The 27,083-nt window shown below is 39.7% G+C and overlaps 1 protein-coding gene across 19 annotated transcripts in view; it reads left to right on the forward strand.

Moving 5' to 3' along the window:
* Window positions 1-27,083, forward strand: part of NEK11 (NIMA related kinase 11) — a 253,722-nt gene that overhangs the window by 126,446 nt on the left and 100,193 nt on the right. For all 19 annotated transcript variants that reach the window (XM_035705157.2, XM_049099933.1, XM_049099937.1 and 16 more), the window contains one exon: window positions 24,856-25,016. In XM_035705157.2, coding sequence (XP_035561050.1) covers window positions 24,856-25,016 — 161 coding nt within the window. The remainder of the gene's footprint in view (window positions 1-24,855; window positions 25,017-27,083) is intronic.

Consider the following 27,083-nt stretch of genomic DNA (forward strand, 5'->3'; position numbering starts at 1 on the left):
TGGAGCCTCCAGAAAGGGATCAACCCTGCTGATACCCCGATTTCAGACTTTTGACCTCCAGTGTTGGGAAAAAAATAAATTTTTGTTGTTTTCAGCCACCAACTTTGTGGTACTTGTTACATCAGCCATAGAAAACGAATATGCTTCCCTTACTCTTAGAAACATGAACTCTTTCATCCAATTTTTAGCTAGTAATCAAGAGACCAAGTTACACAGTCAGGCTGTCAAGGTTGGAATTCTGGATTTATCAATCACTAACTATATAACTGGGTCAAATTACTTAAACCTTGTGCCTCAGTTTCTTCATCTGTAAGATGGAAATGAAAAGTATGCCACAGCATGGTTAGGAGGAATAGATAAAATTACATATTTAAAACACTCAGAACAGTTGCCGGAATGTTTAATAATTATGGTAATTACTTTATTACTATATTGCTGATGTCTGTTGTTGTTAAAAAAAACTTACAGATCTTTCACAGCCACTCCAGACTACTGTTTTTTTTCTCACTCCTCAACTCTCCTAACACTTCATGTCTCTCCTACTCTTGAGGACATACTGCCCTGTGGTTATATTGAATTTCTATGTTAATATATAAATCTACAAATATTTACTGGGGATCTGCTAAATTCAAGGAATCCTGCCAGCCACTTGGGAAAGCATGTTATTAACAACACCAGGACATTGCAGAATTTGAGGAAATAAGGGATGATCTACATTAAGGTGATCGCCAATAATTTTGGGAAAAAATGGATATAGTTCTGAAGAATAGAGAGGAATGAAGAGGTTATTTCAAATAGGAATTTTTCTAGTACCATTTGTTGAAAAAACTGTCCCTAACACTTTTTTTTAAGATATATTTTTACCAATATTGTGAATGTTTGTGATAGGTAGGATAATGGCTCCCAAAGATATTTATCTCCCAATCCCTGGAATTTTTGAATATGTTACTTTACATAGCAAAGGGAATTGAAGTTGCTAATCTGATGACTTTAAAATAGGAAGATGGTCCTGGATTATGTGAGTAGGCTCAATATAATTAGAAAGGTCCTTAAATGTAGAACCGGGAGGGCAGAAGAGAGAAAACCAGAGAGATAACAGTATTAGCACTTGACTTGACATTGCTGGATTTAAAAATGGAGAAAGCAGAGGGTAGGGGGCTGGGATGACTGGGTGATGGGCTAAGGTGATGACTAAGGAGGGCACTTGGGATGAGCACTGGGTGTTATACTGTATGTTAGCAAATTGAATTTAAATCAAAAACATTTTAAAAAATAAAAATCAAAAACAAAAAGAAAATGGAGAAAGCTGGGGCAGGAGGTATGTGCAATAAGCCAAGGACTGCAAACAGCCTCTTAGAAACTAGAAAAAGAAGCCTTGTAGAGCCTCCAGAAGGAATGCAGCCAGCTGATATCTTGATTTTAGCCCAGATCAGACCATTTTGGATTAACCTCTAAAACTGTAAGATAATAAACTTGTTTTATTTATTATGGCCAAACTACTTTGGCCATAATTTGTTAAAGCAGCAATAGAAGAGCAATGTGGTATTTTTTTTTTTCTGGTATTAAATGTAATTTTACTTGAAACTAACAAATCAAAAACTGAAATCGAGTAATTGCTGAACTTCAGATAAATGTTTCTTTACCACAAAAGATATTAGTTACTGGGGTGCCTGGGTGGCTCAGTTGGTTAAGTGTCCAACTCTTGGTTTCGTCTCAGGTCACAATCTCAGGGTTTGGGGATCCAGCACTGTGAACACTGAGTCAGTCTCCCTGCTCAGTCTCTCTAGGTGTAAGGTTAGATTGCTTATTTGAGCTTTTTCTTGTTTTTGAGGTAGGCCTGCATTACTATATATTTCCCTCTAAGAACTGCTTTTGCTATGTCCCAAAGATTTTGCACCATGTATTTTTATTTTCATTTGCTTCCATATATATTTCTTATTTCTTTGTTGATTCATTGGTTATTTAATATCATGTTGCTTAGCCTCCACGTCCTTGTGTGTGTTGCAGGTTTGTTTTTTTTTTTTTTTTTTTTTTTTTTTTGTGATTGATTTCTAATTTCATACCCTTGTGATAAGAAAAGATGCGTGGTATGATTTCACTTTAAAAAATTTATTGAGACTTGTTTTGTGGCCTAACATGTAATTCGTTCTGGATAATGTTCTATTTGCACTTGAAAAGAATATGTATTGTTGTCTTTTAATTGAATGTCTTGTATATATATCTATTATATCCATCTGACCTAATGGGTCATTCAAAGACACTTTTTTACTTATTGATTTTCTGCCTAGATGTGGGATGTTAAAGCCCCTTACTATTATTGTGTTACCATCAATTTCTCTCTTTATGTCCATTAATGTTTGCTTTATGTATTTAGATGCTCCAATGTTGGGTGTATAGATATTTACGATTGTTATATCCTCTTGTTGGATTGATCCCTTTATCATTATGTAATGCCCTTTTTTGTCCCTTGTTGCAGTCTTTGTTTTTTGTTTTGCTGGTTGTAAGAATTGCAACCCTCTGGCTTTTTGTTTATTACTATTTGTATGGTAAATGTTTTTCCATCCCTTCACTTTCAGTGTGTATGTGTCTTTAGGTTTGAGATGCATCTCTTGTAGGCAGTGTATGGATGGGTCTTGTTTTTTTTTATTTTTTTAACTTATGATAGTCACAGAGAAAGAGAGAGAGAGAGAGGCAGAGACATAGGCAGAGGGAGAAGCAGGCTCCATGCACCGGGAGCCCAATGTGGGATTCGATCCTGGGTCTCCAGGATCGTGCCCTGGGCCAAAGGCAGGCGCCAAACCGCTGCGCCACCCAGGGACCCCGGGTCTTGTTTTTTATCCATTCTACCACCCTGTGTTTTTTGATTGGAGCATTTAGTCCATTTACATTTAAAGTAATTATTGATAGTTTTGTATTTATTGCCATTTTGTTACTTGTTCTCTGGTTGTTTCTGTGGTTCCTCTCTCTTCCTTTCTTCTTCTCTTGCTCTCTTTTTTTGTGATTGATGAGTTTCTGTAGTGTAATGTTTGGCTTTCATTCTCTTTATTTTTGTGTATCTATTATAAAAAATTTGGGTTTGTGGTTACCATGAGGTTCATATATAACATCCTAAGTATATAGTAGTCTATATTAAGTTGATGGTTATTTAAGTTTAAAAGCATTCTAAAAAAAACGCAAGCTGTTTTTACTCCCTCCTCCACATTGTATGTGTATGCTGTCATATTTTACATGTTTTATTTATAATTTTCTTATGTCTAATTATAGCCCTATCTTTTCCACTTAAAACAAGTCCCTTTAACAATTCTTATAAGGCTGGTGTAGTGGTGATAAACTTCTTTAACTTTTTTTTTGTCTGGGAAACTCTTTATCTCTCCTTCAAATCTAAATGATAACCTTGCCAGGAAGAATATTTTTGGTCATAAGTATTTTCCTTTCAGCACTTTTATCATGCCATGCTCTACTGGACTGCAAAGTTTCTGCTGAAAAATCAGCTGATAACCTTATAGGGTTTTCTTTGATGAAACTTTTGCTTTTCTCTGCTTTTAAAATCTGTCTTTAACCATTGACATTTCAATTGTTATGTGTGACAGGGTGGACTTCTTGGGTTCATCTTATTTGGAACTCTCTGTGTTTCTTGAACCTGATGTCTATTTCCTTTCCTAGGTTAGGGAAGTTTTCAGCTATTATTTTTTTCAAGTAAGTTTTCTATTTCTTTTACTCTGTCTTCTTTTGGGACCCCTATAATGGGATGTTTGTTTGCTTGATATTGCCCAAGACATACCCTAACTTATTCTAATTTTTAAATTCTTTTCTCTTTTTGCTGTCAGCTTGGGTGCTTTCCATTACCCCATTTTCCAGAACACTGATATGTCCTTCTATTTTTGCTAATCTACTGGTTTATTCCCTCTAGTGTGTTTTTTATTTCAGTTATTGTATTTTTTTAGCTCTGATTGGTTCTTTTTTATGTTTTCTTTTTTTTAAAAAAGGTTTTATTTATTTATTCATTAGAGACATAGAGAGAGAGGCAGAGACATAGAAAGAGAAGCAGGCTCCTCCGGGGGACCCCAGTGTGGGACTTGCCCAGGACCATGACCTGAGCTGAAGGCAGACACTCAACCACTGAGCCACTCAGGTGTCCCGTATATTTTCTGTCTCTTTACTGAACGTCTCACTGAGTTCTTCCATTGTTTTCTCCAGCCTGGTGAGTATCTTTATGATCTTTATGATCTTTAAAATATCAGGCATATTGCTTATCTGTGTTTCATTTCATTCTTTTCCTGAGGTTTTATCTTGGCCTTTGTTTTGGAGCATATTCCTTTCACTCCTCCTTTTGCTTAACTTTCTATTTGTTTCTCTGGATTAGGTGGAACAACTACTCCTAAACTTGAAGAAATGGTCTTGTATATGGTTGTCCCCTATATAGACTGTGTGTATTTGGTGACTTTCACTGGCTTGCTGGAACTGGCTGGTGTGGGCTAGGGCATCTCAGGACTCTCCATGTAGTGGGCACCCTGGCAAGATAGCTAAAGCTGAAGTGGGTGCAAGCCAGGAGGTCTCAGGGTTCTATGCATAGAGGTCACCTTGGCAGAAGAGCTGAAGTGAAGTAGATGTAAAGTGGGTCCTGGGGCATTCCTCTTAAGGGGCCCCTTGTCAAGACAGCTACTCTTTAATTTAATTTTAAAATATAATTGTAAGAACAATTAACATGAAATCTGCTCTTTTAGATTTTTCAGTGTACTATATAGTATTGTTGATTATAGGTAAATTGTTATACAGCAGATCTCTAGAACCTATCTTGCTTAGCTAAATCTTTATGCTCATTAATTAATAACTCCCCATTTCGCCCTTCCTCCAGCCCTTGGCAACCACCATTCCACTCTTTGATTTTTTGAATTTGAGTATTTTAAATGCCTCATATGAGTGAAATCATGCAGTATTTGTCTTTCTGTGACTGGTTTACTTCACTTAGCATAATGTTCTCAAGATTCATCCATGTTGTTGCAGATTATGAAAATTGATTATGTTTTCCAAAATAAAAAAAATATTGAGAAGAGTGGCATTGTTTTACATTTTTACAATTTTTAAAAAGTAACTGGCTTAATAGAAGGCAGCTGGATTCTCATATCTGCTTTGCATTTAGACTTACTGTAACATTACATGTCATGTAGTATCTGGAAAACTCCACTCTGCACTCATGAGAGGATGCAAGTAAAAAAGGCAAATAAGATCTTAGTACTGTTATGGAAGTAGTTTAGATTTTAGACTCCCCTGAAAGGGACTTGGGGGCTCCCAGGGCCCCTGAACCATTCTTTGAGAACTGTTCTTCTAGGCATGAAGTGAGACACTGGAAGCCAGCATTAAGTATTCCTGTATATCATGAATAATTTCTCTATTTGCACTGCCCTGTTAAACAATTTTTAATAAACTGGCATACAGGATAATGAAACAGTAGGATCTCCTTTCATGAATATGATGCTCTAAGGTAGAAAACCTACTCTATTTGAATTTCATGGATGTGAAATCATTAATAAGCAGAAATGATGTTGCCAGTGTTATTGTAATGGTCATAAAAGCTGCAGTCTTACTGAGATGATACACTTTATGCTTTAATCGACATCATTTTCATGTGCTAAGTAGGTGGATGCAAGATCTTGAAATTGTTTGAGGGGCCTCCTGTGGGGATAATCGTGTGGTGAAATGTATTCATTTACTTATGGATTTACTCCCAAAGAGCTTGGGAGTTTCTGAATCAATCACCCAAATGCTTGGCTCCAGCGTTTGCTAGATATAGCAGTTTTCACCACCAAGGATTCCCAAATCAGATGCAAATTGTCTGATAAATTGTTTTGTATTACTCTCACTTTTCAGAAAAATAGTCCTTGGAGAATTGTGGCATCAGCAAATGCAATCAGTGCTTTAGAGCAGGTTGATTTTCAGTTGTTATTGTTACAGAAATAAAAGTTTCGGATACTGGGAGGTATGGTTACAGTAAAGTGTGCTCTTTCCCCTGGAGGCACAGGATTTCAGAGCTTCAGGTAGACTGTTCTCTGTCAACACTGATAAATTACACATATAGCTGTATCTATTCTTGTTTCTCTATGTTACAGTTTTAGATTAATATATTCCTATTTTGTTTAATTTTCTCTTGGGAAGATCTGAAATTATTTTTAGTCCAATGGCCTATGAAAAATTAGGTTCATTTGACAAAGGCATGCAATGTACTAATGGAATAAACACAACTCTAGTTTTCTAATTTTGAGTAGAATACACAGCAAAAAACACAGACAGGCCCAAACTTATATATCTTTATTATACCTCTTCCATTGTCAAGATTATTCTATCCTAGTAAGTTTTCTGGGGGCTTTTCAATAGGATCCTATTCCTAAAGTCAGAAATGCATAACATTTTCTCACTCCTCCTCCTCCCTGTTGTTTAAAATAGTCATTTTCATTTGATTGAGGGAAGGAATACAATACTTAAGTAATTTGCATTATTTTGTTTTTATAAATTTGTCTTGTTAAATATTTTGGTAATGATTATCACACCATTTTAACTATGAATTTTGCTTGTGTTTTAAATGGAGTTTTACAATTGATTAAATAGGAGAAACCACTACCATATATAAAATGCAAAATCTATTTTCCCCTTTTGTTTGTCTTAGAGATTTTTATCTTACTAAGGATCATGCAATTGGATATATCTTTTTTTCTTAAGATTTTATTTATTCATGAGAGACACACAGAGAGAGGCAGAGACACAGGCAGAAGGAGAGGCAGGCTCCTCGCAGGGAGCCCCATGCAGAACTCAGAACACCCGGAACTCCTGGGACTCCAGGATCACACCCTGAGCCAAAAGGCACACTCTCAACCACTGAGCACCCCAGGCATCCCGGATGTATCTTCTTAACTTTGTTTTTTTACATAACAAATACAAGAAAGAAACCTGCATTGTATAGTGAGAAATCAAGAGATGCAGAATAAGATCTGAGGCTGAGTCCAGGCTTCTCCCACTGGCTGTATGACATTAGACAAGTCCTCTAACTTTTCCAAGTCTCAAAGTATCATCTATAACATGGATTCTGAGAATCTATTCCCAGGCCACTCATGGGACACACCAGTTGCCCAAGGCTAAGCAACTATCAGCCACCTCACCTGAAGTGTTACACCTGCCTCTGGCTAATCTCTAACCTCCAACTAGTTTATTCTATATATGGCTGCCAAAATGATCTTTTAAGAATGTAGATTGTCATTGCTTGCTTAAAGTTCTTCAGTGGCTCTCCTTTGTGTTTCACATACAAAATAGAAAATCTTTCACGAGGCCCACAGGGCCCCTACTTACCTGCTCCTCGCTTCGCCAACCTCACCCGATGTTATGCTCCATCCTCCTGTTAGGTTGACTGGTCATCCTAGGTTGCCTGGGACTTTCTCATTCCTGAAAACTGGAATGATTGGCCCCTCTACTCCTGGTAGTCAGCTACACTGGCTTCCTTTCTGTTTCTTGAGTGTGCCCACATCTTGCCCACCTCAGATCCTTTGCAAATGCTGTTTCTCCTGGAAATTACATCATTTTATCTCGCTATGTACCTGGCCTATGCCAATTTATTCTTCAGGCCTCAATTTAAATGTCCTGTTCTCAGAAAATTCTTCCCTCAGCCGCAGATGTAAATTAGATCCTGTGAAATTAATAGAAAACAGCTATAATGTTTTCTGCCCCCAGTCTCTGGCACAGAGCTTCTAAAACCCTTGTAATTTCCTAAGCGATAAGAGTACTATGAGCATCTTTTGTTCTATTATTTGGTCTTTGACTCTGATTCATGAGACAGAGTTCCTAAATCCTTTGGAATTTCCACAGTAATAGAAATGTCTTTAGCTCTAATGAGATGACTCTTGATGGGCTCCTGGACTAGAAGGAGAGGCTGCTCCTAGCTCCACAGTTTGTGAATGATATTTACCTAGAGTGACCAGTAACTGCTTATTTTTATAGCAGAGGTAAATAAGTTTTCTTAAATGGTCAAGAGTGAATATTTTAGACTTTGCAGACCATACCATCTCTATCACAGCCACTCAAATTTGCCATTATAGAGAGAAAACAGCCATAGATTGTATGGGCTATGATTGTGTTCTAATAACACTTCGTTGACAAAAGCAGGCATCCCAGACTTGGCCAACAGGCCCCAGTTTGCAGACCCTTAGTCTAAGTCACTTTCTGCCTATTGTCTTTGGATTCCAGGAACTTTGGTAGATGTGCTAACAACACTGGAAAATGTAAATTTGAAATGAAATTTGCTTTGCTAGATGTTCTCCTTTCCTTTATTGAAACTTGGCTTTAGCTTCACTGAAACAAACACTTTTAATACTGTTACCATGCAAATATACAGCACATCAATTTCTTCTTAGTTATTAAATAGTGCAAAATTAATTTTCTAGTGGGATGACTTAGCATTATTGCTGTTTGTGAAAAGAATTTGATGCAAATCAGTAGGCCTGCCCTGGGCTTTTCAGTTATGTGTTGGATGAGAACAATCACAGAGTGTAAAAACATACATGCTCTGAGGGAACGAGCTAGATATTAACAGGAGAGGGCACTGGAACTTGTGCTTTAAAGATTTTTTTCTTCTCCATCGTGGGTGCTGATTTCTTGGGAATGTTATCAACTCTAGAGGAGGATTCCGTAAACACCATGGCCAAACAATTCAATAGTACCTAAAGGGCTCAGTCCCGATCAAGAGCCCAAATGGAGCTAGGGTTGGGGGAATTGACTATCCTTAAGGAACTAAGCTCCATGCAGCTAGCCGATGGGCTTGGGTAGGCTGGGTGCAAGGCAAATCTAAAATTTCATTTGGTTTTGGAATTTGGGTTGGGTAAGACAAAGTCACAGTTGGGTGATCAAATTAAAAATGTAAATGGTAACTAAGAAGTGAAAGTGTTGGTCCAAAATGTTGAGAACCAGGAAGTGTTTGGAGATGTTGGTCAGGTTAAATGCCTCAGGCACTTTCAGATAGAACAGGTAAGCACTGGGATTCCATTCCTTGTTTTTAGAGGATGCACATGACAGGAGGGTGTCTAATTGGAGAACCCACCGTAAGGCAAACTAGAACTCTGAATAGGAAGCAAGTGTCAGAGAAATGTTTCCCTCATATAACAGCTGTGGTCAGTGTTCTGTCTATAACCCCTCCCATCCCTTTACCATTTTCTTGTGCTCATCTCCTACCTGTGTCTCTTTTGGTGGGGGGCGGTGGAGGGCTGCTCTTAAACTCCCAGAGGCTGCCTTTTCAGTACACAAAGAGCCACAAATGCCTGGGGATTTACTCCTTACTCTTACCTACCTCCTAAAAGTTCCCCAAGGCAGCCTTTTAAAAGTGACTACTGTGTGTTAGAGAATAAATGCTCAAATGCCTCCACCAACTGTTCCTAGAGCTCTGTGGGATTAAGCCAAGGTTGCCCCTTGTGGGACTCTGCTTGATACTAGCTGCTTGCATGGCCTCCTGCTCCCTGTCCCATTTCCTCACCCTCTACCAGTGTTTCCTAACAAATAATTCTGATGAAGATCCTTATCTCAGAATCTGCTTCTAGGGAAGTCAACCTATGACAACTAGTTTTTTGTTTTTTGTTTTTCTTTTTTTAAGTTGGAAGTAGTTCTTGACTGTTAAAAGAGATCTAGTAGGGCAGGAGGGAGGTGTGCCTGGGTGGCTTGTTTTAGATCTGACTCTTGATATGGGCTTAGGTCTTGATCTCATGGTCATGAGTTCAAGTCCTGTGTTGGGCTCCAAATTATTATTTAATTTAATTTAAAAATAAATTTAAAAAAGATCTAGTGGAGTTTTTCCTCATCAGTTTTTCCTGAATTAATTTTTTAAATTCATTTTAATGGTTTTATTAGTCTGCTGTTTCTGTCACAGGACCCCCATTTGAATCACTACATCTGTAATTGATAAAGAAAATAATTTTAATAAACCCCTGAGCTTTTTGTGCAGATACTTATTCTGTAGTCATGGCACAACACTGGTACCCACACTTTTCAGTTAGAAGCCTTGTACAGATCCCATTCTGTAGGGTGGCCTGTTTCCCTGGTGTCATTCATGGTGGGCATCAGTATTATGACCCAAATAGCCAGTCAGACTTACCAGAGAGTTTGAAAACTCCAAACAAAATGAAGATGACAGGATTTTCTGAAAATGACTGTAAAGAGAACTCTACCAGACCTCTGTAGAGTTTACCATGAATACTTAGAGCCCAAGAGCTTTTCAAGGTAGGCAGTAGATTCTGACAGTAGATTCTAGTTTCCATTTGTTAAGTAACTGGTCCCTAAGTCAACATTTAAGTGTTGAGATGGTGCTCAGTCCTGGAATTCTACTGTTTGGGACTTTTGCAACCTGCGTGAGAGGTCTGAGTTCTCTTTGCCAACTTCATTCATATTCTCTGTCAGAATCCAAGTTGGGAAAGAATATTCATGTTAGATCTTTTTTTTTTTTTAAGATTTATTTATTTATTCATGAGAAATACAGAGAGAGAGAGAGAGAGGCAGAGACATGGGCAGAGGGAGAAACAGGTTTCCTGCAGGGAGCCCGATGTGGGACTCAATCCCAGATTCCAGGATCATGCTCTGAGCCAAAGACAGACACTCAACCACTGAGCCACCCAGGGATCCCCCTATTCCTTTTAGATCTTAATGATGGTTAATTTTATAAGTCTACTTGGCTAGACTGTGGTACACCAGTGTTTGCTCCAACACCAGTCTAGATGTTGTGTGGAGGTATTTTTTTTAGATGTGATTAACATTTCAATGAGTGGACTTTGAGTAAATCAGATTACTTAGTATATCATGGGTAGGCCTCATCCAATCAGTTGAAGATCTTAGGAGAAAAGACTGAGATCCCCCTTAGGAAGAAGCTGAGATCCCCCTCAGGAAGAAGGATTCTGCCTCCATATTGCCTTTGGACTCTAACTCTTACCTAGGCCTCCAACCTGCTCTCCTGCCCTACAGATTTTGGACTTGCCAGACTCCTACTACAATTATGAGAGCAAATTACTTAAAATAATTTGTCTCTCTGTCTCTCTTTCTCTCTCTCTCTCTCTCTCTCTCTCTCTCTCTCTCATATCCTATTGGTTCTGTTTCTTCAGAGAACTGTAACATAGATCCCATTAAATGCTCCCCAATTAGAGTTCCACATTCTGGATATTTCTCTGTTTAATCAGTTCATGCTCACTTTAATGTAGGTTATGGTGCATCTTAGTCTTGTATTTTTCTCCCCATGAGTTTTGTGAGTACTTAGAATTCAAGCAATATGATGTGATGCTAAAAATAATTACATACTTCCCTTAAATATAATTTTGACCACTTGGGGAACAATGTGAAATTTCATTAGGATCTGACTATTCAAATTCCTGTTTATCCTGATTATGAACCAAATTTTATTACATATATGTTTTTCACTTTACAATCCTTTAAGGGTTGAGATATCACTAACTTGTATATTGGGAGAGAGTTGTAGTGTAAAGTCTGTCATGATTCATTATGTAACCTCAATATAACAACCCAGTTACTTATACATGCTGATAAAATGAATATTTTCCTCAAAAAGAAAAGGAAAGAAAGAAAAGTTAAACTTCTAGGTAATTTTTTTGTGTGGCCAGCCTCCAATATGCCCTACAATGATTCTTGCCTCCTGGTATTCATGCCCCTGGATGGTCCACTCCCAAACTGAATAGGACTGATCTGTGTAACCAGTTGGATAGTATGGAAATTGAAAAGTGTGTCTCCCAAGGGTAGGTAACAAAAGATATTGCAGCTTCCACCTTGCTCTTTTGGATCATTCCCTCTGAGGAAAGCCAGCTACTATAGTGTGAGGACACTCAAGCTCCCTTAAGTTCAAGGCTGTGTTCAAGAAACTAAGGTCTCCTGCCAGGAGCCACATCACATAAGTGAGCTTAGAATTGGATCTTTCAGTTCCTATCAAGCCTTCAGATGTTTATAGTCCCAGATGACTTCTTGGCCAAAACCTCATGATGATCCCTGAACCAGAACCTCCCTCCTGAACCATTCCTGGATTTCTGACTCACAGAAAATGTGTGAGATAATAAATGTTTATATAGTCTGGGGAGTACTTTATTATGCAGCAATAGATAACTAACACAGTATTTTTTGTTGAACGGCTCTTTCTAGTGACTTCCTATGTACAAAATTACATTTTAACCTCTAGTTATGGCTCTAGACATTATTTGAAAGTGCTCTGTGGTATTTAGTAGTATGCATGTGGTAGAGATAGTGGTTGGGAAGAAGAGAAGGACCTGGCATATGGTTAAGACGTAGAAGCTGTCATGAATTTAAAAAGTCACCTTTTGCAAACATTGTTGCATTTGTGAGTATGTGACCAAATTGAGTGCCTACCTTTAAAGAATGGCCAAACAGAATTATGTAGTCAGCATGATTTAATACAAATGAACACTAAATTTGGAATCAGAAGACATGGTTTAGGGCCTGCCACTTTCAAATTAACTTAAAAATGTCAAGTAGCTCCAAATGTTATGTTCCTTGTCTGCAACATGGGGGGATAACACCACCCACCCATCTCATACCATGTTGTGAGGAAGCCTTAACTGAGAAAAAATATTTGAAAGCATTTTAATCGTGAAGAGTCATACAAAGATAAATAATCATTATTACTTACTATTTGGAGAATATGTAAATGGAAGCTTGTCTAGACCATGAAACAGTTCCTTTTAAACGTGGGTTTACCTTGCTCTCTAAGACCATATCTCATTCCACAGGAAGTAGCCAGGTCAAGAAAGGGCAGGTCACCCAGGAAATGCAACATTGCAATAGAAACTTCCTGAATTGGACCACAAAAAATGTGCCTAAACTGATGTGTAAGGATGCACTTCCTTTAACTAAAACATTGAAATGAATTCCATGTCCACAGTATCAGTACAGTAGAGTTCCCTCGTGTTTTTGTGATCATTGACCCATCTTGCCATATTCAGTTTTCCTGTTCACACTGGTGAGCTAAGCACATCCGCGCCAGCAAGCATCTTCTGGCAGTTTCCTGAGTGCCTCCAGCTGGCCACTTAACTGTGGGGTGCTGCCAATGGGAAGCAAACATTTTCCAGGAGAATAGAGGTGGAAAAGAGAAATTATAACTTCAAGATTTCATTGGAGAGGAAATCCTTTTTGGCTCACAAGGTGTTGTTTCTGCCAACAAACAAATTGCTAAATGCATTCCGCAACGGAGCCTCTGTTAATGAGGAGGTACAGCCAAAGAAAAATAAGAAGGTGGCAGAGGCTTCCTTTTGATAGCACTTTAAATTCTTCAGCTTTGTGAAAATCTTATTGTAATCTCACTTCTTGACAAATACTTGGTGGCTAGGAGCAGAAAGCAGTAGTCGAATCCCTTGCTACTCAAAGTGTGGTTCGTGGACAAGCAGCGTCTCTGTCACTCTGAGCATGTCAGAAATGCAGACTCTCAGGCCCCACTTCAGATCTGCTAGTCAGAATTCATATTTCATCCAGTTTCCCAGATGATTCATATGCAAGCTGATTTAGTCCGTTACTACATGTTGTACATTTGCAAGCCTTAGAACAGGAATAACCTGAAACCATCTAGTTCAGGCTCCCTGTATTTTCCCATGAGAGAGAGGGTTCTCCAGCTTGTGTTTTTTCTCTGAATCTGGTGGAGAAAAGACAAGCTTTACCTACTTATTTTGACTTTTGCTCTCCAAACCAGAAAAACAAGTTCAGAGGAATGTTACAGGTTTGCCTAAGGGAGAATCACCTTGACAGGCGGAATAAAAGCACAGACTTCAGAGCATGAGGAAGACCTATTTCCAAGTGGATCATTGAGCTTATTTCTGTCATGTGTTTGGGGGGGGGCGCGGGGGAGGGGAGCCTTTTGTGCGTTTGATCAAATAGATGTCACTAGAAGAAAAACTTAAGAGCAGAACCTGCTGTCCTATATATATATATATATATATATATATATATATATATATATAGGCACTGTACTTAATTTAGCCCTCCTTACAGAAAGGGTCATGAATATGCATTTTGGCTAAGAAAATTTTTTCATAGCCTCATGTGTGATGCTGCAGGCTAAGCTAATCAACGTGGCTAATTTTAGCCTTAGTTTTGAGGCTTTATTTTAGAATAGGTCACAGTACTAGTACTAACCTATAGCTTATTGCATGAGAGAAAAAAGCATCAAAAAGATATAAAACCAAGCAACTGCCACCCACCCCTGAAGACTATAAATGTATTGTTTGTAATTGAGATTTAATTCCCCTTAGAGTTAGTGATATGATTAATAAAGTGGACCTATGTGATGAAAGACATTGTCTACTGTGGGGATTTAGGAGGATCATGAGCTGCCTTTCTCTGGGATGAGGGGTAGGAGATGAATATCTATTAAAGCTCTACTTGTCACTGGGTGACATATGGAAGTGTTGAATCACTATGTCTTATACCTGAAGCTAATACTACACTGCTGGTTAACTAACTGGAATTTAAATAAAAACTGAAAAACAGAAAAGCTCTACCTGTAGGCACTATATAAAAGAAAGTGGAAAAGGCATCTTGTAGATGAGAAGGTTTGATTTGATAGGTCCTTTGAAGTGGCTCTGGGGACATGCAGAGGAGGCCCAGGGCTAGGGTGGATCAAGTCACTGCCTCCCCCTGCTAGGTCCAGGGCTATGAGGATTGGAAAACCTTCTGGGGCCTCTTGGCTGTGGAGGGTGTGCTGGCCAGGGGAGGAGCAGAGGCTGTGAGCAGAGACTCACATCCCAGGGCTTCAAAGAAATCTAGCCAAATCCGAACTGGAAGCTACAATCCAACACAGCTAAACATGCAAAGGAGGACACTCTAGAACAGAACTGTCTGGTAGGACTTTCAGCAATGATGGAAATATTCTTACCACAGATGTCTTCCAAGTGCTTGAGGTCCAGTGCGACTGAGGAACTGAATTTGTCTTTTTTTTTCATTGTAATTAATTTTGATTTAAATAACCACATGTTAAATAACCACATGTGCCTGGTGGCTACCATATTGGACAAGGCAATTCTAGAAGGGGAGTTCTTTAAAGGAATGAAGTTAGAAAACAAATGTGAGTTCAGAGGAAAAATGTTAAGTCCAGGTTATAAAAGCCAAGGTCCTGATCTAAAGGCACATATGAGAACCATCTGGAAAGCATCAGAAAAATAAAAGTGTTGGACCCAGCCCAGGGCCACCCAGTCAGAATCCCCTTTGGCACATGTTTAACTGAGAGCTACCAGATTCATTGCTATAAGGAGGCTGGTCTGGGAAAGAGAGGTGCATCCAGGTGATGGCAGGCTGTGACTGCCAAGCTGAAGATTTCATATTCAGTTTCATTAGCAGTGGAGGAGCCCTGCTAGGGGAAGAGTGACATGGTAGTAAGTGCTTTAGACAGGACTTGTGGTAGCGGGTGTAAGATTGGAGGTGATTGCAAGAGTTGAATGTTAAGAGATATCTGGAGTGTTCATTTCTTCCTTGGAGTGTCAGTGTGATCATTTCTTTTTTTTTTTTTTAAGATTTTATTTATTTATTCATATAGACACACAGAGAGAGAGAGAGAGAGAGAGAGAGAGAGAGAGAAAGGCAGAGACACAGGCACAGGGAGAAGCGGGCTCCATGCAGGGAGCCCAACGTGGGACTCGATCCTGGGTCTCCAGGATCATGCCCTGGGCCGCAGGCGGCACTAAACTGCTGCGCCACTGGGGCCGCCCCAGTGTGTTCATTTCACTGAGGGGTGTCCATATCCTTCCCTGGACTGAACATTGGTTCAAAATGTTCTCTAGCAAATATGCTGCTCTAAGCCTCCAGCCCCACTAAATGTTATGGTGATTGAAATTACACTTGCTTCCCACAGGCCCAGAAGGAGGCTGTTTGTAATGAAATAGAGATGCAGCAGCATTTGGAATGTGGAGTAAGAGCCGCTCCAGGACTTCTAGCTGGAGCCCATGGTCTCCATAAAATGACTCACCCTGGAAAATAATGATTGCTGCCCTCCTAGTGGACCCGTCCCCCTCCATGACTCCTGAGCTCCCACGAGAGATCTCAATAGCTGCTGATGGGAACTAGGACACCCTGAGAACTAGGCCCAGCTGATGACTCACTGCATAATCATGAAAAACCATTTCATGGTTCACAGTAGGGGGAGAGATGGCTTTTAAAAATTGAAAAGGACAAATAAAATCCAATGTATGTTGAAGTTTAGAAATTGACAAAATGCCTTTGCCAAAACAGAGAATTTCTTTTCTTCTAACAGTGCAGGGGAAGGTATGTCCAGGGGTGACAGACGGAGGGAGTACCTTTATTACCTTCCGGGAGCATGGAAGCCTTGGGTCTCAGCGATGGTATTTATCTACTTGGTGGAGTCCAGCTGTCTTCCTGAAAGACAGGTTGCCTCTGCCTGAGGAGTTTGCTCTCGCTCTGCTATTGGCCCTTCATGCATAAATGCTTCTTTTACGAACCAATAAATGTAACCCAGACATCGGTTTAGAGGCCCTGGCCCAAGATTCTGGAAGCTTGGCTCAACTGAAGCTTGTCCAGAGCTCTCTTGGTAATTGCTGTGCAGGCTCCCTCCACCTCTGTCTCAGGTACTGTGGCTGGTGGCCTCCCCTGGCACTTACTGATTCAGACCTCAACTGTGTAGCTTCTCCACCTACTATGCTAAGTGTCTGATGAGTTTAGCATCTCACAGAGCACAGTGCCTTTCCAGCAGCTTCCCGGCCCTGACCCCTCCCACTCTCCTTCCCTACCTCTTCTCTGGAGTAAGGTCAAAGCCCTCCTCTTGTCTCTGGCAGAAGGGACCGTATTTTCTTCCCCTGCACTCTTGTCAGGTATTTTTCTAAAAACTTACAATTGGGCGCTTGCTTCAGCAGCACACTTGCTAAAATTGGAATGATAGATGCTTACATTTTGTACGAGTGATATGAAGAAAACTAATATTTTTCTACCTGCTCAGGGAATAGTGCTGGGCATTTATTAAGCACTTACTGTGTTCTGGACACTATGCTAGACAGAGCATTGAAGAAAACTCTGAGCAGAGCAAGTAGATTAGACCTCAAGGGATTAAAAATTTAGCTGTCTGAGATATAATTGATATCTGACAAATGACTCAGTTTAGCAGCCTCCAGAGGTGTGGGCTCTATTGTTTTCTAGAAAGACTTGAGGATTAAATGTATAATATAAAAGAATGCGACCTTGCTGGCACCTGTTTTCCTTTAAGTGGTATTTACTTAATTGCATAGCATCACTTATCTTTTGTAAAATTGTATGTCATAGCCATGAGTTAATGTATCATTGTTATAACACCCCCACGTCTTCGGTTGGGCTCCTTATATGCAGAGCCTCAGATGGTTATTCTGGTGTATGTGTTTTATTGAGGGAGAGCTCTAGCGTTGGGGTGAAGGGTATGTCTAGACAGGGCAGCAGCAGAAGGAGCCTGATTCCCACAGCAAGCTTTGGAGCAGGACTGATACCAGGAGCTGGCTCCACCTTAAGTCATTTAGTCATTGGCCAGGGCTGCACTCCCAGGCAGAGACAGCACATAACCTCTTTGATAAGGAAATTCTTTAATCTGAGAGCAGTTGTCTGGAGAAGGGGACATTTGTGCCTTATTAGCCATTGTTATGAGCTGAATTGTATTCCCCTAAAATGCATATGTTGAACTCTAACCCCCAGTACCTCATAATGTGACTCTTTGGAGATAGGGCCTTTAAGGAGGTGATTATCTTAAAATTAGCATGCACCCTAATCCTTTCTGGCTGGTGTCTTTGTAAGAAGAGATTAGGATACTGACTATCACCGGGAGGACCAGTGCACAGAGAGAGGGTCAACCATCTGCAAGCCAAGGAGAAACCAAACCTGCTAATACCTTGATCTCAGACTTCTAGCCTCCAGAACTATGAGAAAATGCATATTCATTGTTTAAGCCTCCCAGTCTGTGGCATTTTGTTGTGGCAGCCCAAGCAGACTAACACAGCAGCCAACATGCACAGCAGCTGGAGGATGTGCGTGCCAATATGTGTCTGGTAAGGAGGTTTGGGTGGCACATCAGTAGTATTCATTTACACCCACTTACAAATTAGAAAACTGACCAGAGAAGTGACATGGGTTACCCAAGGTCACACAGCCAATAACAGATGCCAGATTTGAACCTCAGTCTGACCCCACAGTTTATCTTCTTAATCTCTACTTTTTATCCTGGTGGGAGGCAGCCTTTCTCAGAAGCAGCAGACATAACCAGTTAACTTGTACTTCATTCTGTGTTTTTTTATCCCAATCTGTCCCCACCTTACATAAGACAGAGCTCCCTGGGGAAACTGAGGCAGCTCAGCATTGACACTGTCTGTATCTGAGTGTCTTCTCAAGACATTCTCTCACCCAGTAGTTTTGGAAATGTAGCAAATTAATCACAGGTTTCTTCTACATATGAGATGATGTCTTTATTTAAAATGTTTTCATAAAAACTGTTTTCATTAAAAAATGGATTAAGGCAATCTTTTTCACACCCACAAGTGCCATTTTTAGGAAAATAAGAAATTCTGAGAACTGCCTTGTCAGTGTAATAATAACTATTGTCATTCTGAGCACTGCTGCTTCCAATTTATAATGGGAGAACATGGTCTTTAGAGGCCACATAAAGATCTAACAATAGATCAGTTTGTTCTTATTATAGCCTTTGTTCAATATTTTCTGGCTCATAATAAAGCCATTGCCCACTTCAGAAAACTAGGAAAGAAAGGAAAAATAAAGAAGGGCATCTCTGGGCAGCTGCCTGCCACAAGGTCCCCTACACACTCCCAGCAAGCCCCGCCACAGGTGACATAGAGAGCATCCTCTCTTTACGAGGCAGTAACAGGCATAGGGAGAAGCATTTTAAAAAATATCTTGTGGATATTCTTGACTTCCTAGAGAAGAGGCAGAAAAGTGTGAGTGAATCTGTTGGATTTCCCAAATCATAAGTCACTTGGTCACCAGTTCTGACAGTATTATTAGATGTGCGAAGAGAGGCTTGCAGCTGGAGCACAGTCTGGGCCCCTGGAGAAATCCACAGTCTACTAGGGAGTGCCATCGCACGCTGGGTACTCTGACTCACATACAGCTGGAGATGTTAGTATGATGAAGACATTTGTTACTATTAAGTTATGATTCCATCGGAGATATAAGTTCAAAGTCTGTGAGAGAGAGGAGAGAAAGAAGGGCCTTAGAGAAAAAAATCTTTATATTTCCTTCCCCCCTTCTCCTTTCCCTCCCCAAAATACAGATTAGGAAATTCTTTCCATGAAATACTATGTGGTAATTCGAAAGTCCTTATCTCTTAGACATGTAGGCATTTGTTTATTTGACAATAAGTTTGGAGTATGCTTTAAGCCATGAGTTGAAGAAACCATAGGGAACAGGTTTGGCTCCTGCCTCCTAAGAGTTTATCAACTGGGGATATCAGTAGAAGCTACTTTTATTTGAGTGGACAGTAAGTTCCAATCATTGTGCTAAATTTGTAGAATTTCCTTTTCTTTCTTTCTTTCTTTCTTTCTTTCTTTCTTTCTTTCTTTCTTTCTTTCTTTCTTCTTTCTTTCTTTCTTTCTTTCTTTCTTTCTTCTTTCTTTCTTTCTAAAATATTTATTTATTTATTCATGAGACACACACACACACACACACACACACACACACACACACAGAGAGAGAGAGAGAGAGAGAGGCAGAGACATAGGCAGAGGGAGAAGCAGGCTCCCTGCGGGGAGCTCAATCCCAAAACTCCGGGATCATGCCCTGAGCTGAAAGCAGATAGATGCTCAACTGCTGAGCCACACAGACGTCCCTGAGAATTTGCTTTTCTAGTAGGATCCCAGGTGATGTTCTTACTGCTCTTCTGGGGACCACCCTTTGAAAACAATTGTGCTAAGCTCATGACATGCATCTGCTCATAACATACCGATGGTTAGAACCATTCAGGATAGTAGTAGGCACCCGAGGTTGAGGTATTCCTGCTACATAGCTATGTTCCTTTAAAGGAAACTTGGTTTTGACTTTAGGCAAAGTTCTTGTTTTATTGCCTCTTTTTTAGAAAAAAAATAATGCGTTTTCTCAACCATTGCAGAAGTTTGAAGAACTGTTGCAATAATAGGCAAAGTATCAGGAAATTTCTCATTAAACAGTTGCTCTTGTATGTCACTTTCTCCTTGAGGGTCCTAGGAGGTAGAACGGTAGTTGTTAAAGTGTGTTGCCAAACTGGCAGCAGCATCCTGTAGACTATCGGGCCCCATCTTATACCACTTACCTCTGAAACACGGGCATAGGAATCCGTTTGAACAGGCCTCCAGGGGAGTCCTGAGGAACACTGCAGTTCAAGCACATCTGAGGCTGAGGATAGTGACAGTTAGGCTGAGTCTGAGCAAGGGCCCCTGGCATTCACTACTCCCAGCCCCTTTCAGATACTTCACCATGATGACAAAGCTTCAGTTTTCCCATCTCATCAGTCAGAAGTCTATCCCTTGTTGTTCAACACCTTTCAGCGTGGTGGGGAAAGACAATCATGACTTTTATCCATGACATGTTGTTTTGTTTTGTTTAAATATTTTATTTATTTATTCACGAGAGACACACAGAGAGCCAGAGACATAAGCAAAGGGAGGAGAAGCAGGCTCCATGCAGGAAGCCTTATGTGGGACTCGATCCTGGGACTCCAGGATCACGCCCTGAGCCGAAGGCAGACACTCAACCACTGAGCCACTCAGGGGTCCCAACCCATGACATAGTTTTACTAGCAAAGATGAAAATTCCTAGCTAACCATGAAATAGCACCATTCAATGGGAAAAAGATAGGATTCAGGTTATTTGTGTTCTAATCAAGTGTCCACCCTACATACAGCTATGTGACTTTCAGTTGATAATTAGCCTGTCTGAACCTCATTTTCATTACCTGAAAAATGAGATTAAAATGTCCTGATCTAACCTGAATAACTGTTGCAACGATTAAATGGAATAATGGGTATGAATGTGACTTTGCAAAGTGTAAAGTGCTGTAATTAGGAATGCTCACTCATAGGTTTGTTCTTCCCCAACAGTAAAATGGGAATAGTGCTCTAAGACTCCCAGAAATCATGAGTAGTTGAGAAACTAATGGCACACATCTTGTTTGCCATTGGCAAACAAGAGAATTTTGAATTCTTCTCAAGTAAAGCTTATTTCTTCATGTTTTGGGTGTATAACATATAAGGTTGAAAGATGTAGAGATATTATATTCTTAGGTATTTTATTAGAGTGCATCTATGTAATACTACATGATAATACTTTTATTTGAACTAGTCACATCCTAGAGCAGTGGTTTGGATACTGTGGCTCCAGGCCAGTAGCGCTAGCATCCCCTGGCAACTTATTTGAAATGTACATTTTCAGTCCTCACTGCTGAATCACCCCACCAACTGGGTGAGGCCAAGTGCTCTGTTTTATAACAAGCCCTGCAAGTGGTCCTGATGCTCACTTAAGTCTTAAAGGAAGGCATTTATCAGGGTCTTTTTTATTTTTAATGATTTTATTTATTTATTTGAAAGACAGATCAGGAGGGAGAAGGAGAGCACTAGCAGGGGGAGAAGCAGAAGGGATGGGAGAGAATCTCAGGCAGACTCCATGCTGAGCGTGGACACCGACTCAGGGCTTGGTCTCACTACTCTGAGATCACGACCTGAGCCGAAACCAAGAGTCAGTCACTCAACCCACTGAGCCACCCAGGGGCCCCTATTAAGATCTTAATTGAAGGGTCTGGCCAACAGCATGCTTTTCATGAAACAGAATGATTGCTTCTCTTTTTCTGCGTCATGGATCTGCAACAACTGCACCCAAGCTGAGGCAGCCATAATTGGATTCCTTCATAAACACGCTGTCGCTGCCCACCCAGCCTAGTAGAGATCTGGAATGCCGCTCCAGTGCATCCGTTATGAGGCTGACTTCAGGGTGTGAGGAAATTAAAGCTATTTATCACAGACCATTTTCCCTCAATGACAGGAGAAATGAGCCTTAGCCTAACAAGGCTTCAAATTGGGCCCACGTACAAAAAACACATAGCTTGATGAACACAGTTTGAGCAGGCTTATGTTTCTTTTGACTTTTCCTTTTGAAAATGGACTCTCTTCTGAGCTGCACCAAGACACTGGTGCTTGTTTAAGAAACACTGGAGGTGGATTCAACCTGGTTTGTCTCATGACGTAGCTATAAGTGGCACGATGGCACTTTCCCATGACCATTTCTTCCCTTCCTCTCTCTCCTGGGAAGGGATCCTTGGTAAGAGAGGGAATCATTCCTCTGAGACTGAGACTGTGCATAAGGAGCCATGTTATGGGAGGGAGGGAGAACGATTTATCTGTATGATTTGGCCCACTGCCTTCTTGCCCATTTGAGATGGGTACAGTATGGATTTTGAGAAGTGATTCTATTTTTTTCGTGTGTGTGTGTATATAATTAAACTTGGTATATATTTGTGATTATCTAAGATATTTCTTCCTGGTGGTGTGCATTACAGGCAAAACATATACAGAGATTTATGTCACATGTTAATAACCGACATACCTTTGATGCCTACCTACCATGTACACAGTGCTTTGCTTCCATTATACTAATTAATGTTCACAATAGTTCTAAGAAATGGTTACCATTATCTCTATTTTATAGATGAGAAAACTGAAGTGCAGGAAGTTTAAGAACTGATATTAGAGCTTCGATTTAAATGCAAGTCTTTTGGATTCCAAAGCCAGCATTCTCAACCAGTGTTTTTCAAATTATGTGTTGAGAAATCAGTTTAACAAGTTGCAACTAGCAATGTAAAAAAAATTGAATTGAATGTGAAAGACCAGAATGTGTCATATTTAGTATGGGTAAATCTTGATGCATGAAACTTTCATTTCAACTATAAATATATTTGTATTCATACACAAATATAAGCACATTTCTGTGTACTGGGCAACAATGTAAATAATATTTCTTGCTGTGTCACAGTCAAATAGGAAAGCAAATATTCTGGCCTAAAGGAGGAGGTAGAGGGGTAGAGGGAAAGAGGGAAAAATAGAGAATAAGTAAATGAGACAAAGAGGCTCAGGAGAGGAAGAGGAAATAGGAAGAAGTGGGAAGAGGGGGAGAGAATGGACAGATCTGTGAAAGAGACATAGAGATGCAGGGAGAAGGGGAGAGAGAGGAAAAGAGGCAGGAAGTCATGAGGCCCTGTCCACCATTCCATTCAGTGAGCAGATGCACCTACTTGAGGACAAAACTAGAGACTTAAATTGTGTTCTTGGTAGATGTTAGTTTTCATATACTTCTCTAGTTGTGATCCTTGAGCCATTCTGAGTGTGAGTTGAATAAAGATTTTTACAAAATGTGGCCCCTGTATACAAATAATCTATTTCATCTGCTGCTCAACTGAAAATCTGAAGGTAAAATGGGCTTTGTTGGAATTACAAAAATGCACAGTATGCCCCTTCCTAAGGCAGTTTTGAGTATATGGTATTTTTGTCTTTTGAGCTAATTTTGATGGCATGGCACTGCCTCTTGTGTTTTGTGGGAAACCATAGATAGCAAAAATTTTAAAGTAGCCCACTAAATATCTTACTTCCAGAGGATCCTGGAATCAGTTAATGAAAAGTCCATTTTTATAGATGTGGAAATTGAGTGAACATTTTATAGTTTCTCTATATACAATGCTTTCATAAGAATCCTATTACTGAATCTTCATAGCTACCCTGCTAGGTCACCCTTATGCCAGTTTTACTGGAGAAATTGGAGCTCAGCAAGCTCAAATCCTTTGCCTCAGTTCTCTAAAAGGTGGCAGAGCTTAGATTCAAACCTAGTTTTCTCTGACCCCCAGTTCCGTATTTGCCCCCCAAAAATACAGAGTGGCAATAGTGGGATATAAAGTAGTGCTGTTTGTTATAATTTAGAAGAATTATTTTTGCTTATAAATCAGAGTATTGAGCAAAGCTCATGGTTTTAATGTGGTGGGTTGTCACTCTGTAATTCACTCCTCTCCACTAGGGTATTTCCCTATTTTAAGCCTTCATTAATAAATTGGGGTTGGTATCACTATGTTTGTTTTTTTTCTGATCCATTCTTGGCCTTTCTTGGTTGAAAACCATTATAAACACCAATTATATTTTTAGTTAGTAATAACATTGTATCAAATAACTTAGGTAGCCACTTCTTGGCATCAACTTAAGTGGGTTTCTTTCCTTTTAAAAAAAAAAAACAGATGCTCCATATAGATGTAAACAGGGTCCTAGAGTGAACTCCATCTCAAAAGGCCTCATAGCCTGTTAGAAAAGAACCATAATGTTTTCCTCAGCTTGCCCAAATGCCATTGCTATATAGCCTATCCATCTTGCCTGGTCTCACCACTAATATTTTCTTTAAAAAGGAAACAGCCAGAAAAAGTGCTGACAGAGTTCCAATCCAACTACCTCTGCTAAAGTTTTATGTGGGTGTGTAATAGGGTCCTACAGCCAACGCATCTCATCCAGCTCTTGCTCCTAAATCCCCTCATTTATAATAAGGATTCATGCCTCTGAATGTAAAGACTTGAAAGAAGATCATTTCTTCTTGTTTCATGGTTTTATTCTTCCACTTTCAAAATATGGTTGCAAGTCGAGTCATCCCTTCTTTCCTCTACTGTTTTAATTTTGCTGAGTATTTATTACAGTCAACCAGATACTTTGAGGAAGCTAAAATTCAGGTCTACACTCCATGAAAGCTATGTCAGTGCAAACATAATATATATCTCTGGGAAAATGTGGGGGATCCTAGACATATTATAATTTTAGTGACTAGTAGGGTCTGATTGTTGTCTATTCTTTATTTCAGAGATCCCGGAAGACCCGCTTGTGGCTGAAGAGTATTATGCTGATGCGTTTGATTCCTGTTCTGAAGAAAGTGAGGAGGAGGAAGAAGAAATAATGTTCTCAGCACCGGAGGAAGAGGTCAAGGACGAGGGACCCCGGCCTGCTCACAGAATATTCCAACAGGTAGATGCTGCTCCCCAGCAGATGTAGTGGAACTGTCCGAGGTCCTGATTTGCTTGTGACTTCCCAGAAAGTCAGGGAAGTCTTAGAACTTGAAGTGGGAAGTGCAGGACTAGGGTTTCTTATAAAGGCCCCATGTGATGGGTCTTTATTTCCAAGGCCCAGAGGCAGGCAGGGCCCCATGGAGTTCTGATATTCTGGTGTGGACCATGTTGATGAGGGAAGGACTGGAATACCCAGTACTTATCCAAGTGGGAAGATGATCCATACTACACTGTGGAGCATCCTATATACAGCTGTTAAATAAAGAATTCCAGTGTCTCTTTAGGAGAGAGAAGGGGATTTTAAAAAATATACTTTTCTGCCTGGTAATCAGCTTTTTGAGTCATGTCCTAGTGCACAAATTAGTTCTGGGGATGAGGCCCAGAGATCCTGGGCTTAGGAGGTGATCTTTCCAGCCACTCTCAGCCCTTGTGGGTCCATCCTTACATACGGCTGGAGTCTATGAATGTATGTCCTTGCTATAGATGTCTTTAACAATAGCAAGACCAAACCCTGTCTGGGTAATAGTCTAAGAAACAGTCCTGGCATGTGATTTCTCTGTTGAGTGTCTATAGGAGATGAAAAAAGCAAGAGGTATGTAAGGAGAAAGCAGATTACTTTGGGCAATTTATGCTCATAAAATTAATTTTCTTTGTAGGCCATAACATGGTAATCTTTCCAGTTCTAAACTTTCTAAAGTTACAAAAGCTTTTTAATTAACTGGGAACCATTAAGCTGGGAAAATACAAGTCAATCAAGGGGTACCTATGTCAATGGAAACTTAATTCAGGAGGACTAATTGAAGTTTGTATACAATCTAGTCAACAATTTTTAATGAAGACTAAACAATACATCATAAGAGTCAATAAATAAAACTGATAATATATGTTCTCAGATTCTATATAAGAAAAGGAGAGAGAAAAAAAAGAAAAGGAGAGAGAGGCAAGGAGAAGGGAACTAGAAGGGTATGGATATGAGACTAAGAAGCAAAAATGATGAGAGAAAAGGAGAAAGAAATTAAGAGACAAATACACAAAGAGAGAGCACATAAATGTTGAGAAAAATACAGTCAAGGCAGAGAGTGATTCAGCATATCAAAATAAAAATGCTCTCCTTATACCATTTCCCCATTTTCCAATGGACTTGGATGAACAACAGCACCTCCTACGACACATTAAAAATATAATTTCCATTTCCTTCTCTGTTACTGTTCTAAATAACTGAGACAAATATTTTTAAAGTTTTATTTATTTAAGTAATTTCTATACCCAACATGGGCCTTAAATTAACAACCCCGAGACCAAGAATCACACCATGCTCTTCTGACTAAGCCAACCAGGCACCCCATAGACAACTACAATACTACAGAACCATTATTCTGTGCCTATGGTTGCAAAACACATCCATTTTTGCCCAAAGCATCAAGTGGCAAAATTTGAGCTACTAGTATTATTACTTTTTTAAAATTTTTTAATGGATTAAAACTGATTCAGAAAACCACATGAATAAAATATACAGCAAATGCCACTCAGGTCAGGAAATAGAACTTTGCTAGCCACTTTGGAAGTCCCATCTTCAGTATACTTGTAGGAACACAGGCTTGGAAATCAAAATGCCTGTGTACAAGACTAGCCTTTGTTACTTGCAGGTTCTGTGACCTTGTGCAAGTTACTAAATTTCACTGTGCCTCACTTCTCTAATCTGTAAAATGGGAGGATAATGGTTCCCACCTCCCAGTCTGGAGATTAAATGAAGTAATCAATGTAAGGTGTTTAAAATACTGTCTAGAATTTAATAAAGTAACTAATAATGAGTTATTAATTATTATTATGATGGTGATGTTACCCAGTCATCTTGTGGGATTTTAAAAAAGATTTATTTATGTATTTTAGAGAGAGCACACATGAGCCAGGGGAGGGGAAGAGTGTGAAGGAGAGAGAATCTCAAGCAAACTCCCTGCTGAGCGCAGAGCCCTATGCAGTGCTCCCTCTCACGACCCTGAGATAATGACTTGAGTCAAAACCAAGA

The sequence above is a fragment of the Canis lupus genome, chromosome 23 (genome assembly GCF_003254725.2).
Source record: "Canis lupus dingo isolate Sandy chromosome 23, ASM325472v2, whole genome shotgun sequence".
NCBI lineage: Eukaryota > Metazoa > Chordata > Mammalia > Carnivora > Canidae > Canis > Canis lupus.